The 20,458-nt window shown below is 31.5% G+C and overlaps 1 protein-coding gene across 3 annotated transcripts; it reads right to left on the bottom strand.

The window, feature by feature from the left end:
- Nucleotides 1-9,463: 9,463 nt before the first annotated feature.
- LOC122578330 (phosphatidylinositol transfer protein 3-like) lies at nt 9,464-12,286 on the bottom strand. Of its 3 annotated transcripts, XM_043750271.1 has the most exons (8): nt 12,230-12,286; nt 12,058-12,115; nt 11,594-11,650; nt 11,254-11,335; nt 10,985-11,191; nt 10,750-10,848; nt 10,103-10,345; nt 9,464-9,949 (listed from the first exon to the last, which is right to left on the bottom strand). In XM_043750271.1, the coding sequence occupies exons 4-8, from the start codon at nt 11,317-11,319 to the stop codon at nt 9,614-9,616; spliced, it is 951 nt and encodes a 316-aa protein (XP_043606206.1). In that variant the 5' UTR covers nt 11,320-11,335; nt 11,594-11,650; nt 12,058-12,115; nt 12,230-12,286; the 3' UTR covers nt 9,464-9,613. The 3 variants fall into 3 exon arrangements, with proteins under 3 accessions (XP_043606206.1, XP_043606204.1, XP_043606203.1); XM_043750269.1 differs by lacking the exon at nt 11,594-11,650; XM_043750268.1 differs by lacking the exons at nt 11,594-11,650; nt 12,230-12,286 and having other exon boundaries at nt 12,058-12,219.
- Nucleotides 12,287-20,458: the final 8,172 nt, after the last annotated feature.

The following is a 20,458-nucleotide window of genomic DNA, read 5'->3' as shown; positions in this document are numbered from 1 at the left end:
CTTATATATTCAACATTTTGATTATATCAGTGAGTTGAATGTATTCAACATTTTGGGGCCTGAACCTACATTTCAATCATCTTCCCATCAGCATTCGGCTGAAAATTTTCCTAAACAAATAATTTCACTATCACAACAAAACACACACACTTGATCCAATGAGATAATTACCTGTCGGTTGCTTTAATTCGTGGCAATAGAGGGTAAATCTCACTTATAAACAGCAAAAGTCAAAATCACTCCAAGATAGCCTGACTTGATAAATAAAACAGGGCCGTAAAAACCCTTTTTCCCAACTTCCTTGTAGGCAACACGTTTTCACGATCTCCCTATTGTACCGAGAAAAAACAAAAGCAATGCACGAAAATGTAGGTTTTCTGTAGGCACAAACCCTTCTAAAAAGATACTGATTCCTTCTCTAATAGAGAAGGGTAGTATCACAACACCATACGCACCAACCACCAGGCTTTCCATAAAACCAGCAAGTGAAGTCTGATAGGTAATGAAGCACACTTAAATCGTGCTCAACCACAATCCATAGTTGAAATAAAGCGCCAAGAAAATTGTATTAGTATCTTTTAAAGGAAGCAATTTCAACCATTTACTCACGATTGGCTCGACTTGGTTTGCATTTTATCTGGATTTCTCAAACAAACTACACTCTCTCAAAACTTAACATTTGGTTTGCATTTTATCTGGATTTCTCAAACAAACTACACTCTCTCAAAATTTAACATTATACGGAGTATTAGATTATTAGGGTAGTGGTGTATTTGACCCAATACTCTCTCAACTGTATATCATGACTAAATCTAATAGTAACCTTTTATTTCATAAAAATAATAATCTAGCTTATTTCCCAATAAATATCAAAACAAAGCATAAGTATAATTTATTTGGTCATACAAGTGAAGGTTAGGACTATGATGTCTAATACAAAGCATAAGTATAATGTACTTGGTATCACAAATAATGGAAATTACAACAGATGCAAAAATGCACCATGGTATCTCTATTCATAAATACAAGGGGAAACTATCTAGCAGCTAGGACCAACTCGGTTCAATCCAAATGTGAGGGCGGCAGTATTCAATCCCAGTACCGGAAACTTCTTCAATGCTTTTGTCCTTAAATATGTGATACCTGCCAGTCTCAAGTGAATAAAACACTATTTTCCCGTACTTGGAATCAAATCGTGGGAAATAGATTTTGTTCTCCATTCCTGGAGTTTTAGCTTCGAGGCAGATACATCTTGCATTGCAAATGTAAATCATGTGCCTGCCTAAACTATCTATTTTTTCCCATTTTTTTTCTATAACATTCAGCTTGAAAACCTCAACAGATTCCCCAGACTTGCCCACCGTGACTAGCAACAGATTTTGTTTACACTGCACTAAAAAGTATTGTCCGTCACAACTTATTTTGGCTGCAACGTTCTTCCAATAAACTTTTGGAAAATTTTTGAAAACAAAAAGTTGTCCATCGTTAGACAAGGCATAAATATCATCAGGGGCAACAAATATAGGAAAAAAAAAAAATCTGGACTGTCATCACCAAAGTCCAAAACTGACATACGGCAGGTTTTGTAGCGCATGAAAACTTTCGGGGAACCCATATATGTAAATCCAAAAATCATGCAATTAGGAGAGGTGGGCGGTGCCGAGAAACTTACGGCATCTAATTCAGTTGACAAAAATGGAACCTTGTGGGTGTCCTTGGTGAAGGGGTTAAAGAAGATCAAGTAACCGGGGTCGATACTATATAACACCCAGCCAAACCTGGAACAAATTAACCGGTGATGACCGGGTGATACCTCTGGTCTTTTCATAGAGTACTTGTCACCAAACATCGGATCTGTAAATGTATATATGCTCCGATACTCATCAACCTCCATCAGCCATGGTGAAGCTACTGAATAATTGTGCAATCTCCTTAGGGCCGCTTTGTTGCTCCATTGTATGGAAGGTGCTGCTAAATGACAACGTTTGCATGTAGCACGAAAGTACATGTATTCAACACCAACATGACGCTCCATTATGTTCTGTAAAAGATGAAGCGGGATATCAAACAGGGTTGATTCAGTCAATCTAACCTCGTCATCCATAACTGATCTTCCGGCTATCTTATACTCATTGTCTTCTTGTTTAGAATGAAGTGTGGACATTGCTTCTCCATGATCACCTTTTAACCTACACATAATATGGTTTCAACGCAAGGAAAGAAAAGATAAATAAAACAGATACGAGTTAAAATAATACAATTATATCTCCCCATATAACTAAAAGAGGATAATCCTTCTCTTAGTTGGCATCATTCTTTGTTAGCGAAATACGATTTTTGCTTATTTGTCAAAATTTTCTTGCACATTCTTCCATTTTTACGCCATATGTAATGTAATGGCAACTCATCTTTTTAAAACCTAATCATCACGCATAGATGACACTATATAAAGTTCTCATATTATAAATATATTCTGAGTTATTTCAGTCTTTTAACCCACTTTTGTTTTAATTTTCAAACCATGCAATGCACGGGTTTACTAGTACTGTATATAAAAAACAGAAAACATAGAAGGAAACCTGTATTCCAACAAAGACACCTGGCTTGTTGGCAGCACTGCAGAAGGCATAGAAGATATGGAAATTGTTTTATCTTTGAAGTGGTACGAGTATATCACTTTTCCCATTTCATCACGAAGGTGTATGTAACCCCCTAACTCGGAGGTAATTCGTTGGCTGTAATATACTGAGTAATCACAACCAAGATCCGCGAAAAATATAGCGTCTTTGAAGTCATCCATTTCTTCCCACCTCATACTAGACGTGAGCCATTTGAACAAATACACATTACGAACTGTTTTTTTAGTCCGCCCCTGAAAACCTACTCTGATGTAGAACAATTCTGTACAAGATCCTTTCAGAAAATTAGTATCATAAGCCCACGGAGTAAAGGAAGGAGAAGGGCATTCCTTAAATAGCAATGGCTTTATAACAACTTCTCCATCCTTAATCACAATGTCAATCTGTATGACAAAATAACCACCACAACCACCACTTGTGGTGTACAAGGCATATACTTTACCATTATATATAGTTGGGCATCTTAACAAACCATAATAACTGGTTATTCGCTTTAGCTCTCTAGCATATGATATTTCGGTCCATCTTAACCACTTTATGTTAGAGTCTAAACGACAAAAAACAAAGGTAGGTTTTGCAGATCTCGTTAACAAAAGAATTGAACTGGGATCATCGGGAGGGGAAGACAAACAACATTGTCCACTAAATTCAGAATCTCCATCTTTCAAAATCAAGGGTGGGATACGATTTACGATCTTACCAGTCATTGGGTTCCATAGAGACCACTTCGCTTTGTAGGAAAGAATCACCCACCCATGGTAATAACCTCGAATACGTTTTTGGAGCAGTTCAGGACTTTGACATGGATAATGGCCCGATTGGGTGGGTATGGTGTAGAAAGTATTGTTTCTCGTGCCTTCCAAGTTCTGAACAACCAACCAAGGACAGTTTGCATATAGGGGAGGCAGTTGATCAAATACTGAACCACAAGATATCTGCTTTTGCTCCATCATACCTAATCACATTTCAAACATAATTAATGCAATATCACAAAATACATCTGAGTGTCATTCAATGAATCATTGAACTAAAATTTACAACGAGAAAAACCAAAATTTATGAATTATGCAAGTAAACATGTCAAAGTTTCACCAGCATTCAGAAGAATGAAACAAGGAATCCACTCCACAGTATATACTTAAAAAAGAAGATATGATAATTTACCAACTTTAAAACTAATAACCCTTTCTCTATAAAAGATGTCATATAATTGTATAATATTATATAGGGAAAAAAGTGAGTATGACGTTGTTAGACACCCAATATTCTAATCCCATCTCGAGCATTGTTACTAGCTAATATTATTGGCGTGCGAGTTGAATTTACCGGATGGGGCGGGTGGGGGGAGGGGATCGGGTAGGCCCTCGGTATCCAATCCGGATACCCATGGTCCGGCCCTTCGCTTTTCTAAAAAAAAGTTGGGTGAAAAACTCCACACATACTAAAGAAACCTAAAAGTAAAACACTGAATTAAGAAAACGCTATTTCTACATTAAACAAAAATAATACCTATCACAAGTAACATGTATTAGTGCATACAGTTATAACAAAATTCAGTTGAAAGGCCCAAAAAGCATTTAAGTCATATATTTTCATATTACAAATCAGATGATATGCTTTAGAGTTTAGACAATATAAACAAAGTCAGTCAACGAATTGAAAAATTAGGAATGCCAATGGAGGCTGGTCTCAAATGTACATACTATCCCAGGAATGGTGACTTAATATCCATGATACGACTTGCTTCCTTGTAAATCTTACAATTAGTCAGTCTGGAAATTTACATAAATTTAGCATAAACTTTGCATGAATTCCTAAATCTACAAATTAAGTACAAGAATTATCCAAAATAGAAAGCAAATTTTGATTTTTATCAATTACAGAAATCAACTTCGATTTTTCCTAAATCCATAAATCAAGTATAAGATTTTTCCAAAATAGAAAGCCAACTCAGATGTTGACACATGTATAGAGTTTCTACAATTGATAAAAATTAAAAGCTGCTTGTATTTTGCATCATCCTTATACTTGATGGTTTCTCTATTTGAAAATTCATGTAAAATTCGTTACTATTCAAATTTAGCATACTTGTTCGACTGACCAAAAAAAAAATTTATTACATTTAGTTCACCAAGAGGCTAGGACTGACAAGGCTAAGTTATGGACAATCTTAAGTATCAACGTCTTAAATATATTTCATAATTATATATAATCCCTTCATGAAAGAGATTGAAATCTTACAGGTTAGAACTAAATTTCACCAAAAGGTTTTAAGTAAGAAAAAGATTGATACTTGATGATTTCAAAATTTTTTACTAAAGAAAACAGTGGTAAAAAGTGTTCAAAGCCACAAAAATCGTTAAAAATAACCAAAAAAAAAACCTTAAAAGTTGGTTACTATTATTAATTTAATCGATACAAGCCACCAATGGGGTGAGACCCCAATGGTACCGCCCCCTACCAAAGATTTCTGGGCAGCTAAAAGGTGCGGGTCGAATCCTTGCTAAGCAGATTCCCTCCCACCTATAATTTCTATGGAGTCACTGGGCTGTAGTCTATGCGGTAGTGACTAGGGTACCTATTCAGTACTTGTACATGGACCAGCGGGTTCCCACCCATTTACCTTTTTTTTTTAGTCGATACAAGCCTAGCGATAAAAAAATTTGTGCTTTGGGTCACTTTCATTCCTGGTTCTGTCACTGGTAAAAAGTGTTCAAAGCCACAAAAACCGAGTTTGACAAAGATAGCTAATACATAAGATGATGCCTAATAGACTAATAATACAATGCAGTAGTCAAAGCAATTTTGATCAAAGTGAAAATAATCATTCAAAAAAACAAGAGACCCCTAATCAACAGTATCACAGTTAAAAAAAAATTAAGGGATTTGCAGTAAATTAACAATATTGAAACAAAAAAAAGTATGTATAATTTTACCATGGAAAAAAGGGTGGCGGTGATAACCTGGGCCGCTTATTGCGTCCGAAGAGAAAAATAAATATTTGGGTTTTTAATTTATCGTTTTTTCTGTTTTTTAGGTGGCTTCCGGTTTTAGCTGCGGGAGTTTGAGAGGGAAAAAGAGAGTTTATAAATGGGATTAGAATATCTGAATATAAACAACTTTTTACGAATTGTGATATTATATATCGAATTTAAATCTCGTGCATTGAATTTTCAAATTCTTTGTATTGGATGTATTTAACTAATCAAAAACTTATAAGTGACTATTTATATGGTTGCAACATATACACGGATACATACAATGCACATGATTTTAAAGTTCACTACATATAATGCACGAGATTGAAGTTCGGTACACACTATGATAACTAATATAAAGTTGTTTACATTCTAAAATACTAATCCCTTTATAAATCTATACTTTTATAAGTAGCAGTATGGTTATTACTATAAAAGTAATTGATGCAAAGAAAGTAGTGTGCTTATTTTAAGGGTTGAGTAATTTTATTAAAGATATCTAAATACATAGTAGGTGAAAATATTTAATTTATATCTAAAGGAAACTAGTACGGTACACGCACAATGCGACGGTGATTGTGGCGGCGACAGTGTGGTGGTGGGGCGAATGTTGGTGGTGGAGGCGGCGTTGAGTGGTGTAGATAATTAATGTAAAAGATTAATGGACATATTTTAGATAAATGACTGATATTGTAATTTAATCATTGATGGTATTTTAAATAATTCCTCTATAACTTTTAAAGAGATGGTTGTTTTAATTATTAAATTGTAGGTATATAGGGGTTAGGATTAAGAAATAAGGGTATTTTGGATATAAAAAAGTGCTGATTTCCTAAAATAGGAGAAGTCACTATGCTTTATAAGGAGTTATAGATAATAACATATAGTTAATGAAGGGTTAAGTATCTCGAAGTGTAAGTAACTTTTACATTTTTCCTATTGTGTGAATGTAACTTTCATTTGGTTCATTGTATGTAACTAACCGGCTAAATTTGAACGATTAATGTAAAATTTTTACGTTGACCAATCAAAAACTTCTACGTGGCAGCTCATATGGTGTGCCACGTATACACTTTTACATTAATCGTTCAATTTAGCAAGTTAGATACATACAATGAACCAAATGAAAGTTACATTCACACAATAGAAAAAGTGTACAAGTTACTTACACCCCCATATACTAAACCCGAGAGAACTATCAAACCAACATTAGTTGGTGGAGTGGTAACGTAAGGTGAATGTTTTAAAAACGATATATAGGTCTCATGTTCAAACCATATCTCCCACAATTATTTTTTCAACATTTGATTAAATTTACGGTATTTTAGACTTTTTAAAAGCTGAAATGTTAAAAGGAGAGAGAATGGTGTTTGTTTTATATAGTATTATATAGATAGAGATTATAAAAAATAAAAAATAACATCTTATCTTTAAAATTGTTGAAAAATATAATATTATTTTCACTTTAAACATTTTAAAAAAAGTTTCACTTACACTATCCCGTTAATATTGTATTTAATGTCATAGAACTGAAGTAAGCTGTTAGTGTATATTTATTGGAGTTTTCATAACTTTTATAAAATTTTAATTTTGTTAAGATGAAAATAACTTCGTTAGAAATTAATCCGAACATCTTAAGGATATTATAAATAGTCAAGAACTAAAAAAAATTATTCTGAAAATACACTTGGCATCATTAGAATCCTCCTTAAAAGTATTTTCCTTGTCATTCTTCTCTACTTCATTTCTTTTTTTTAGAACAGCAAGGGCCGGATCACGGGTATCCGGACTGGATACCGTGGACCTACCCGCCCGCCCCACCCGATAAAAGCTCCACGAAAGCCAGGACAAAATCCTGGCGGGCAATCCGAGAGTATCGAACCTGTGACCTCTTGGACAAAAGTCCGGGTGTCCAACCACTGAGGTAATCAGTGAAGACATGATTAGTTTTAAAAACTTGATCTTCTATGAATGTTTAGGTCATGACGCTATCTTCAATATTAAGGACGTCTTTAGGCATCTTTGAATTGTCACATCATATCCCTACAAAATCTTAAAATCCTTTAATTTTGTCTTTAACCATACAAACATCCTTATATATCCTTATTTTATATACAAACAATAAATTAATATTATGGATATTTTAAGGATATCTAAATACATATCCTTAACTATGGACAAATACTCTATGGACAAGTAAGGACGAACATATTTCAATGCTATAAACAAGGAATGACAAGAAATGATATGGAATGATATGTAAAAACAACTCCATTAGGGCGGAAGGAGTACCCCCTCGGTTAGGACTCGGGTTCGCCAAACCCAATCGGTTACACCGCCGTCGTTGATCGGGTAGAGAATTGGTTTGGGAAGCCGATGGTTGGGTTCAAAACTTGAACGTTGGAAATGTGGTCCCCCGCCCCCTCTTCAATATTCATGCTTTTGACCATTTCATAGCTTGAGTAAAACCAAAAAAAAAAAAAAATTTGTTGCAGGTGATAGATACACGAAGAAGAAGAAAGGAGAAAAAATAGATACATAATTGAAAATTTTTTTAATGGTCCCTGAACTATTGTTATATATACGAGACCAGTTTGAAAAGTTTTTCTTTTTACCCTTAATTATTGTTTTTCATGATTTTATGTTTTTTTTTTCTATATTATTATGTAATGTCTATTTTCAATTAAATGTGTAATGTTTATATAGTTTTGAATTTATGTATAATATTATATTAAAAAGAAAAAGAAACTGAGTAAGTGATGCAGCGTACGTGGAGGACAAACAGAGAGAATATAATAGGGTTGAGGAAAACCTCGAATATCTTTATTAATGATCAAAAAACTGCCTCACAAAAACATCCATGTAGTCTTTAAATAGGTAAACCCTAATCTATAGAATGTAAATAAAGTGCAAAGTCCTAAAACTTTAAAAATATGACAAAACAGTCCAAAAGTGATAAAACGCGACTTTAACCCACTTAACGACCCTTCCTGGCCAAACTTTGACGCTTCCGCTGAAACTTCTGATGTGCCAACTTCTGCATAAAATTCTCCTCGAACTGAACCGCATCAGTAAGATTGGGTATGTATGCCTAGGGTTTGGGTAAAAATGTGGTAGAATTGGGTAGTTGTGAGTTGGAAGGTTTTGATTGAATAATGAATTGGGTATTTGGGAAGTACTCCCTCTGCCCCTAAGCTTGGAACTATTGACGAGGATACCTATGCTTTACATAGGTACAGGGGGAAAATATATTACCAAGTGCAACCAGCGTTTATGCTTATACAAACGTGGGTCAAAATCAACTCTTATGTGAAAATGGATCAGTTTGGGACCTTTGGGTTATACTATATGATTTGACAACATGGGTAAATTTGTTATATTGATACCGGTATTTTCGGTTCCACACTTGTTGGTACCAAATTATCCATTTTTCAAAGATAACAATATCTTTTTTTATATGATGAGAATGATGATCAATAGCATGGCAAGCTGCAAATTATGTTAAATCAGATACAATAATTCAGGTTGCTTAAACGTAATTTCTTTTGGAGCACATATTTCTGATTAGATGGGCTTTCTTCCAATTGGCATTTATTTATGCGTCTGAGTTGATTAAATTCCAACTTCAAAGTTTGGTTTCTAAATGAATTAATGAAAACTGTCTATTCATATATATTGCAAGTTTGCAACTGCTAGCTAACTAGCCGACTGCCAAAGGTGTAGCTTTAAATTTTAATGGGCTTGACGCCGTTAAGATTTTGGTTCGCCGCTTTTTGGCTGATACTAAAAGGGCATTTTACTTGCTGCAAAAATATTATAGTTTTTTCTTTTTCTTTCAAAGGTAAATTTGGTCTCAAACGGTATTGCCTCTTCATATTATGATCATGATCAACCAAGTATGCAAACACCTCATCATCTTCTACAGATACATTTAATTATGAACAAGAAGTTTTCTGGTAACAGAGCTTTGTAGTTACCAGAATTTCTTGTAATCGATCATCCACCATTAATCTTTCCCTCGGCCAATACCTCTTCCTCACCAACTTCCTGTAGAGAGTTGGTAGTGATTCCATTCCCTTCGTTGGGATTAGGTTGAGCTTTAGGCTCAATGCAACTTTCTACTTGATAAAGAGCAATCCTCTTTGCGTCATCTTCTTTCATCCTTTCTGCATATTTCTTGATGTCAAATATTTCTTCATCTTTTCCACCAAATGCAGACTCGAGTTCATCCATGGAAAATAAGTTGTCCATGATGCTCTTCGTGTTTGGATCGTCTGCATATACAAATTTCACTTTGTTTGCAGTCTTGGGCTCTAGAAAAGGCTTTACAATCTACACCACCATGTTTACATGAATGAGACACAAGTTAATACAAAGACTGGTTTAGTTTGACTTCACAAGTCAAAATCACCTTTTTTTAAATATGTATAATGCATTCTTTTCTTTCATGCCAAAGAGGTGTATGTGATAATAAGTCAAATGTACCTTATAAAATGGCTCAAAGAATTTTGGTGGGTTGTACATAATTGCTAAGCCAAGCCTCTCCGGATACTGATCTTGTAAGATAAAAGCGGTTTCCTTTGTTGACTTGATGGATATGTTGGACAACTTGAAGCCATCAAAATCAATCAACCAAATCATCTGTTCTTGATCCAAAGGCAGATTTAATATTGCATTCTCCATGCAATATACCAAATACTTCACTTGTGCTCTTATTGACGTCGAGTTCTGTAATCAAAAGTCAACTAAACGAGTTCATGCCTAAATTACTTGTGTAAGGAAACAAAAGCTTCAACTTATTATAGGATGAAGCATTTAAAATTTATTAGCAGATCCTTAAATGACAAGATCTTCAGTTCATGGTTTCCCTGTAGAACCAAATTTCAAGAACCAAATAGAGACCAATCTGGCATCAGACATATATCAGCTTAGTCCCTATCCCATATTTTTGGTTTTGGTTCGATGATGCTGCAGTAGTACATTACCAACACATTTTTCTAGTTGTATAACACCGACGAATATTATTGAATGACTTTGACTAATTGAGTTATTTTGAATTGAGAATCGGCGTTGAACATGTCATAAGACCAATGAATCCATCTATGCAAAAACTACATAATGTGAGACAATACCTGAAATCTAGGCCTCATAACAAGAACAACCCTTCCATTCTTGTCCTTATAACTCGACCTATAGATTTTTCCAGTTTCTGCCTCTGCAGCAACTTGTTCCTGAATTGAAAGAAAATATATACAATAATAATAACATAACATGAAACTTTATATGATGAAACAACTAACAAAAGACATCCTTAACGTACATTATGCTATTATGTTAAAAGCCTTATTTACAAACATTAAAGCTTACCCAGAGTATCTCTTCAGGTTTAAAGTCTGTTCTCCATTTCAGGGATGCTTCAAGCATCTTTGCAGCTTTCTTAACATTCCAATTCCGTGCTCTTAGATATCTTGATATCGATGCATCAGAACAATATCGAGAAAACTCATCTGGGCGTTGCTTTTTGATCTTCTCACATGATGTGTGCTTGTTAATCATCTCACGAACCTCGGCGATCTGAAATAAACGTTATTTAAGTCAGTCTAGCTTACGCAAAGCTTGGAAAACTTGATACAAACCATTTTCTGTTGATCTTCAGGGGATAACGGGCCATTCGAGCTTGATTTCTTCAATTGTGGATTCATAGCTTAGCAAGAACTCCTGCATCATAAACATGACCAGAAACAAAGCTTAAACACCAACATCAAACAATATAATATCGAATAGCAGAAAAGAGAGAGCTAAAGTATAATTCAACTCCTACAGACCTAAACACTAGAATAACAATTGTTTAAACTCTAGCATTCATTGTATCAATAATAAGGATGAAAATATCACTACTATGCAAAGATAGTTTGAAGAACAATTAGACAAAAAAAAATTAACAAAAAACTTGTAAGAATAATCACATTGGAAAACCTGTGGAAACTTGAGTAGTTCCAATTTCCAAAAGTCAACATCTTTTACATCAAATTCCTATATCAGTAAAATCAATAATCATAGGCATGAAAGATTCAAAAACAACTTCTAACTTTATACACAAAATGAAAGCATACAAATATATATATATATAACCATATATGCATTGACTATAAATTTAACATCTTTTTTACCGAAGTCAAATACCCATGTTAGTAAAAGTCAACCAAATACATCATTAATCCATTACCAACTAAATTTCAAGAAATTTAAGCTGCTATAACAACACACACACACACACACAGACACAACCTACATTAGTTTTAATCAAATTCCATAACACAGTGAACCAATAAAGTTGAATATCTACTTCAGTAAAATCATATAAATATACAATGACTATATAAAGTAACAAAATTCAAGAAAAAAATAAACACACATATGTAAAGACAAAAAGTTTTTACCTTTTTATTCTGGGGTTGTTTTAGAGGACTTGAACAAGCACTTTGATGTTTAAATAAACTGTAAAAAAAAATAAAAATATTTATTTAAAAGGGTGATTAGTAGAAGATCAAGAAATTGAGTGTTATTAACTAATTATGGATTATGGATTGGTGAGGGATTATTGGATGATACCATGTGGGAAATTGTGAGAAAGACAATTGGTTTATGATAATGATATGATTTTGTGGAAAGTTTCAAGTGGATGAAAATAATATTAAAAGATTGTTGAAAAAGACTTGAATATAAAGGTGTTGGATCCGACAAAGTTTAACAATAAAATCCAAATTGTAAGGTTTATTGTCCTGGAAAATGGAAATTACATAAAATAGTTTTTCTGTTTTTTTTTTTTTTTTTTTTTTTTGGATTTTGTTAATGAAAACCTTTAAGTCTATTTATAAAAATATTTAGATTTAGATGCATAAAAATTTGTATTTTGTTATATGAAAAATTCAAAAGGCTGGTTTTTAATATATAAATAAAACCTATTAATTAAGGTTGTTATTATCATTTTCTTTCTTTTTTTAATAGCTAAATATTATACCAAATCTATTGTTAATCCTAAAAATATTCTAAATATACATATGTTAAGGTTTAAACTCTGTTTTCTTCCCAAAAGGCATAAGCTAAAAGACCTAATGAAATAACCTGCCATTTGAAATTTGACAAATAATTAACTAACTTTGTTGATTCGTATCTTTGATCAGTAAAAGGTGTTAGTGACCGATGGCAACTTCATCGATCATCGGCTTGAATAGTTAAATAAACAAGTATACAAAAATCATATTTAATATTTGTTAGTGATATATTTAAAGAAGAAAATAATTAAGTAGAAGATACTTATAATATAAAAATATTAAAATAGAAGTTAAATATATTTATAATATAGCATAAATTAAATAATAGAGATAATTACTCGTAATAATTTTGTAATAAAATCTTAAATATAGTCAAAATGTGTTGTAGATCAATAATTGACACTAAAATACTTATGAAAAACATGCCATATGATATGTTAGGTTTAAATGGAGTAAACTGATATCTATTTTCATTATAAGAAAAATACAAATTGAGAAAGACATTAGGATACTGACAACGACAATCTTCTAGCAATGAGTTATGGAGCAAATGAAAAACATTATTGGTAAATAGTAGTTGAGACTTGAGAGGATAACTAACCACTTTTTTAAATTATAAAATGCAATCTCATTATTTATTTGCTACGAGTATGATATATATATATATGTGACACATATATGCACTTACGTAGGTTATGTATAAAGTATAAATGTAGCCAATATGGTATTTAGACTCATGTTCGTGAAAATATCAAAGATGATGTCCAAAATAAAAAGTTAGCCCCAAACTCAATGATATATAGCCATCGAAAATTGATGATTAAGTTTAATTTCAACCATCTAACTCAATATTCCTTACATTATTTAATTTTTAATTTTCAAATTTAATGGTTTTTTTGTACTAATAATTTAATTAATATTGAAGAATATACTAAATTACATATCTACCATACTCTTATTGACGGTCATGTTCAAACTTTGTCCATTTATATCGGAGACTTGCAAAAGGGGGACTGCCATTTTAGTGAGAAGGACAAACACTGTGGAGTGGGCGCTGGTAACTATTGCTAGTCGTTGGGTAGGAAATAACAAATAAGAGTATTAGTTGAAAAAACAAGGGCAAATTAATTTTAAAGGTATATTACTTGTCATTTTTATCTATTAAAGGTATTAACCAAAAAAACTCTCTAATATAATCTAAGGATGTGTAAATTTCGTCTAAACTGGGTAGTAAAACCACTATCTGGTTTTCCAAAACTGATGTAGGAGCTGTTTTGTGTGTGTTATCACCATGTCATTAGTTTGACCGTTTACTTTAGCTCCATGTTACTTCGCCACATAGACTCGTTGACCGTTTATATATCTAGATCATGAATTTTTATGTAATGTGTATATACACAGCAAAATCGACCACCACCACATCTGTACACAGCACAAATACAAAAGTATCTGAGCCATAATAATACAAGTTTCTGGTACTATTTGTCTATTTCTACAAAAAACACCACTGCGTGTGAATGTAAAGCAGAAAATGACCACCATTCAGATCTAAAACAACTTCAAAATCATATCTTTAAATTTCTAGCACCACAACCACATGCTCGTTTTTCCGGTGACGAAGGTATAGCCGTAGAAGAAAGTATCGCCGGCGAGTGGCGTGTGGTTAGGACGATGGATTATGTGGGGTTTGCTATCACTTTCTTCTTTTGAATCATCGTCTCCTATTACAGTTATAATTTCAGATTGAAGGAAATCGATGATGATGCTAATGATTTTATGGGTTTTGGTGACAAACCCTAACCCCCAAATCTCACACCTCTAAAAAAAAAAGTAACATTGAGATTATAATTATGATTGTCATACGGTCACCCCATCACCTCCACCCTAGAGATCCGACCATCTGATCCCCACCACCATAGAGTCCGGCCATTTCATCCCCACCACCATCAAGATTTCGGCGACGGCGAAATCAGCGGCGGCGGAAGGAGCAGCGACGGTGGTAGATGGTAATGTGCTTTTTTTCATTCAAAAGTCTTTATCATCAAAATTAAGCATTATCCTCGCCACCCTATCACATCGAGATTCTGGTGGATATCCAGCACTACCGCATCACCTCCAGGCTCCAAATTCCGATGATATATTGCTATTATTTATATATACTTGTTTGAGTGTATGTATGTTTTCGTAGTGTGTGTAACACATCTGGGTATAATGATGTTGATTATCCGAGTATTAGTTCCTTTCTCTTTTTACCTACAAATGATGATGTTGATTGTGATGGAGAATTTTTTTTTCTCAAATTTCGTAAATATGAATCTGGGTGAATACATATTATATGTATCCATAAACTGATTTTTGGTCTATTCATGTGGCAAGCCACGTAGGACAAAACAGCTACACGTGGGGGTGGTATTTTTAATCACTAATTTAAGGTAAATATACACCGTTAGGTATTATAATAGAAGGTGTTTTTGGTTTATACTTATTTTAGTAAAAATAGACAACTTAAATACCTTTAAAACTAATTTGCCCAAAAAACAATGACAGTTTATATAACAAGGTCTTAAATAAAATAAAACAAATATTAAAGTAAGATAAATAAGACAATGTAATTTTTTTCATTGAAGATCACTGTATATCATGAAAATCATCGTGCATTAATTACTTCGTGAATAATATTGGGCTGATTAAAGCGGTAAAATTTTTTTGAAAATTATGTTAAGCTCACCAACGAAATAAAACATATAGATAAAAAAAACAAAGATAGAAAAATCAAAATAAAACAAAACAAAGAAGAAATAACTGTCAAGAACTAGATCTATATCCGGTCGTTGACCGGATTCGAAACAATATATATTTATATATAGTTAAGAGTACACAAAACATATTGAACTTTATATATAAATATGAAATAAATAACAAAAATGTAAAGATCCAACTTTTATTAATAATGCGTAACATAAAACGTTGCAAGCCCAAACGTAAGATGAGTGAAAAACATATAAACTCTAGAAGTTCAAACAAATAAATTGACGGTACAAAAAGTAAATGAAAAATATATAAGGCTATGTACTTTCAAGCATATCATTAGAACCGCCAACTTTTATAGTAACTTCAACCATGGAATCATTAGCATCATCAATTATCTTATTATCTATATCGTCAATAATATCTCCAACATATGAATTTTCACCTTCCATAGTAACATTATTAATCATGTACATTCACCGATCTTATTAAATGATTAATAAATACAAAGTTACCTTTAAAAATTGATTAATTAATAATATGATTAAAAAGTTGCCGTATTTCACAAAATGAATCATTGAAGATTACTGTGCATCATGAAATCAGTAAAAAAAATTTGAAAATTGTGTCATGCTTACCAACGAAAGAAAACATATAGATAAAAAAAAAACAAAGATAGAAAAAATAAAAAATAAATAAAAATAACCGTCAAGAATAAGACCTTTAACAATTTACCAAATTAGATTATTACTACTTTATTCATTTTGAGACTAAAAACGTCATCTGTTATGTATTATTTATGTGTTTTATACAAGTCATACAATGCGTAAACATGTAAACATCAATTTATAATCAAGTTGTAAGTTTCCTTTTTTGTAACACTATTGATCTCAAACTGTAAAGATACACAATTATTAACAATTAAGACGGGCAATCTAGATATTGGAATTTACTATCTAGTAAGGATTTACATGAGCCAGGAATTTCATTGTTACGGATTAAAACTATGGAAAAATAAAATTTATTGTAAGACCATTTTTAGCAGGTAGGTGAAAGAGGTGGGTAAATTGACGTAACATGTAGATGAATGGTTAAAAGTTATAGGTGAAATAGAAAGGTGAAGATGATAGGAGATATATTTTACCTAGATGAAAGAGAAGATAATGAGGTATATTTCATTTGCCTTTTATTCTTTTGTTATGTTTTGTTTTATTTTGATTGATTATATTATGGGGTACGGTGGGTTATAGTGAAATATTGTGAGCATTAAATTTGATGATGAATTGTTAAGGAGAAAAATAAAATGTGAAAGATGTGAGAAGGTGATACTGGCATGACAAAAAAAGTGTATATGGAGAAGTGAACAGTTACAATAGTGAACTCTAGAAAATCTGGAAGCTATTTACCAAGATCCTATTTGATCGCCGTGCTTTTGTACGGATTAGTAAGGGTTTTTCCTCCCATAGGATATTATGTGAAATAGGCATTTATGTTTCAAGAGAGCTCTTTAAAGTAAATCCGGTTAAAATAATGTATGTTAGACCCCGCTGTCAAATCGTAACATGAAATGTCTAGCAAAATTCACCAAAAAAAGTTTTTTTACGAAACTCCTTTGACTCTAATCTTGTCATGTAATTGGTCATTGACTTGGGTTTGGTGAGAATGAGTAGCCAACTTGACTCATAATTTGCGGTGATTGATGGTTTTTTAAAAATATTTAGATTTTGATTAATCAAAAATAAACATAAATTTCATAAAGCGACCAGCACAAGCATGTTAAATTTGATAACGAAGCATATATATATATATATTAGATTATTGTCCCGCGTAATACGCGAGTAAATAAGTTTAATACTTACATACATCAAAAATATAATTTTTTTAAAGTAATAATTAACGAATTAAAATACTTAATTTCACTTAATTAACATTTGATTTTTTGATCTTGAAAATTTCACAAACATTTATTGTATTGTTCATTAAGTCTTATTGATTCAATAAATTATTCAATGCCAAAAGTTATTGCTTATCCATGTCATCACAAATATCTCGATTTCATTCGGATTTTCATGTCATGTCATGAAAAATGTGACACATGACATTTTCTTTCGATAGTGCCAAGACATACAACCTTCTAAATTTAGTTGCAAGGTTGCCACCATTAAGCCAATGATCATTCCAGAATGTTTTCTTATTTTCACTCCTTCTTTAATAACATCTTAAGGGGTTAGCAATCGAGTGTGCCTCAAGGAATAAGGAACATATATTTGTCCATGTATTATTACCATTTGTTTTACATAGAAACGCAAACTCAGAAACATGAATCACATGAATGATTTTAAATCTCATGGCATCCAAGTTTTGAACCATATGTCATATTCATGATATATAAGCATGGATGGAGTCCGACTCCAATTTGGTACAATGTAATCTTTTTTAATGGTATATTTGTATTTTTTTTTTCCTACAAAATATTAGTAAATAAAGAATACATACAAATGTTGACTTTCTTGTCATAAGCTTCTTATTTGAAAGTATATCACTTGGTTGGAAGCATTAGTCTTGAGATAAACCTCTCTATTGGTAGAGTAAAAATTTTGAAAGTTTTGATTTTTAATAAAATAGGGAAAAAAATGTTTTTTTTTGTTTGGGTAAATGTACACTACAATGATAATATAGTTGTATGTAAAAACGTTATATTTTTTCAAATTCTTTTATAACAGTAATCACAATAGTCATGCATATTTACAAGCTAAATCATACATCATTAATTTCGATAGTTTATTTTACTTTGTTAAAAAGAGCGCAACTTCTCCGTCACCACATGCTCCAAAATTGCTGATCAATGTTAAAAGTTGATGTTCCCAAAGTTTTCACTCACTTAAGCTAAAATTGGCCTTCTCAACACTGTCGTTGATAATTTGACTAACCTGGACATTAGATATCAGGTGTTACGACATTATTAATATTCAATTTTACTTTATTATGGTTTGAAATATAGCTTACTATTTTTATTAGTAGAAAATTAATTTGTATATTTTAAATGAAACATATCTTAGATATTTCAATTAAAATATGCTTTGTTATATATATATAATATTAACTATTATTCTATTGGATAAAATATAAGATAAAGAGTATTATTTTATTATTATCTTTAAAAATATATTAAAGAGAAACCTTAATTCATTTTTGAAGAAGTATGGACAATTATATGAATTTTAACTTTTTATTTACATCTATTAGATCAAATAATGATGATGATGTATACCTTATTTAACCCTTTGATTTAATTTTATTTTATTAAATTTAAGTTATTATTACTTCCTTATATAAGTTGTAGACATTGATAATTAATGTTTTTAATGATATAATTATGAGAATTAATATTTTTGTATTTTACATCATTTTTTTATCTTTAAAATTAATTTTTAATGTTATTTCAATAAAAAATTTTTTTTTTTTAATGTAATACGTTTCTATTAAGTTATATTTTGTATATGATTTTTATCATATAACGAATAAAATTTGGTTATAAGGATTTTGTATAAGATTTTTATCATATAACGTTTTTATTAAATCAATGTTTTAAAAAGTGGACCGGAGTCAAACCGGTCTTCTTAATAAAAAAACTAAAAAACAAATATGGATTCTATAGTAAGCTATCACAATTATATATCAGGAAAATAGTTTTATGAAAATTGCAATGATATTATGAATAATTTTAAGTTTGATTAACACAACATGCGATATATAAATTGATAGTTAATTTGCTAAGTAATTTTAGTGTATAACTAAATTATCCAGATAAATGAAAGATATTCAAAGAAACGAAAACCTTATTTAGCGAGACCTCTAATAAATATTGTATCCAATTTTCAAAACTGTGGTTAAATAACGCACAAATATATATGAGAAACAATGACTAAGGTTTGTTACAAAAGCGAACTTTATGCCTAAAAACGAACTGTCTGATAACTGTTAACCAGAATTTAATCGAAGACTAAAATAACTTCATGTTTTCTAGTTGTTTAATTATTACCTGGTTAAATATTTGTCAACTATGATATTTTCAAATTTTAACATGTCATTTATTATATATGTTTCCCGCGTATTATTCGGGTATTAATCTAGTTCAGATATATATTAGCTACTCAATATATTAATATATTGAATATATAATAATTAAAATTATTGGGTAAAAAGTGTAAATTTGTGATGGAAAACCAAAAAGTGTAAAATTAAATTTAAAGGGGTATAAAATTAAATTTAAAGGGGTATTTTTTGTATAATCATAAAAAGTATAAGTATTAATATTGTCATTTAAGAAAGATAAAATAATTAAATTTGATCTAATGGTTCTAAATCAAAGATGGAATTCATCCAAGGGTTCTTATTTGTTTAGGAATGAATTTATCACCTTGTTATATATATATTGGTAGATATATCTTTTTTTATTAACATTGCGGTTTTTAAAAATCTCAAAAGTTAAGATCCTTCTACATATATTAGAGATGATTATTGGTTACGTAAACTAGATCCCCTGTTGCGAGCAAATAATTCACGCTTTTCAAAAGAAAAATTAGGATATTATAGAAACCAACAGGTCGGTTGAAATAACCAATAGATTATTTATTCATATTTAGTTGAACATATATTCTCCAGTTAAGTTTAATTTTCTTTATACTCAAGATTAAATAATAATTTTAAAAAAAATAAAAGATTGTTATAAGCAATTATGAGTTTCAATTGGTTGCATGTCCATCTGATTAAGTCAGTGCTGCTGCATAACGAAGAATTTGGTAATGAACTAAACTTAAACAGAAGATTCTAAATAATGACGTTAGTTTGATTCATAAACTAAACTAAAAGACAAGTCGGTAATGGTAATGACGTTAGTTTTGGGGGGATATCTGGGTTGGAGACCAGATTCTATCAACGAGATTCCCACGAGTATATGCAATAGATGGAGCTCCTACTAGCAAGCTCAGCCAACGATTGATTCATGGTGATTGGGCTTGGGATTGGCGCCGACCAT

The sequence above is a fragment of the Erigeron canadensis genome, chromosome 8 (assembly GCF_010389155.1).
Source record: "Erigeron canadensis isolate Cc75 chromosome 8, C_canadensis_v1, whole genome shotgun sequence".
In the NCBI taxonomy this organism is placed as follows: Eukaryota; Viridiplantae; Streptophyta; class Magnoliopsida; order Asterales; family Asteraceae; genus Erigeron; species Erigeron canadensis.
The sequence above is the reverse complement of the archived record's forward strand: the minus strand, read 5'-3'. Positions and strand labels throughout refer to the sequence as shown.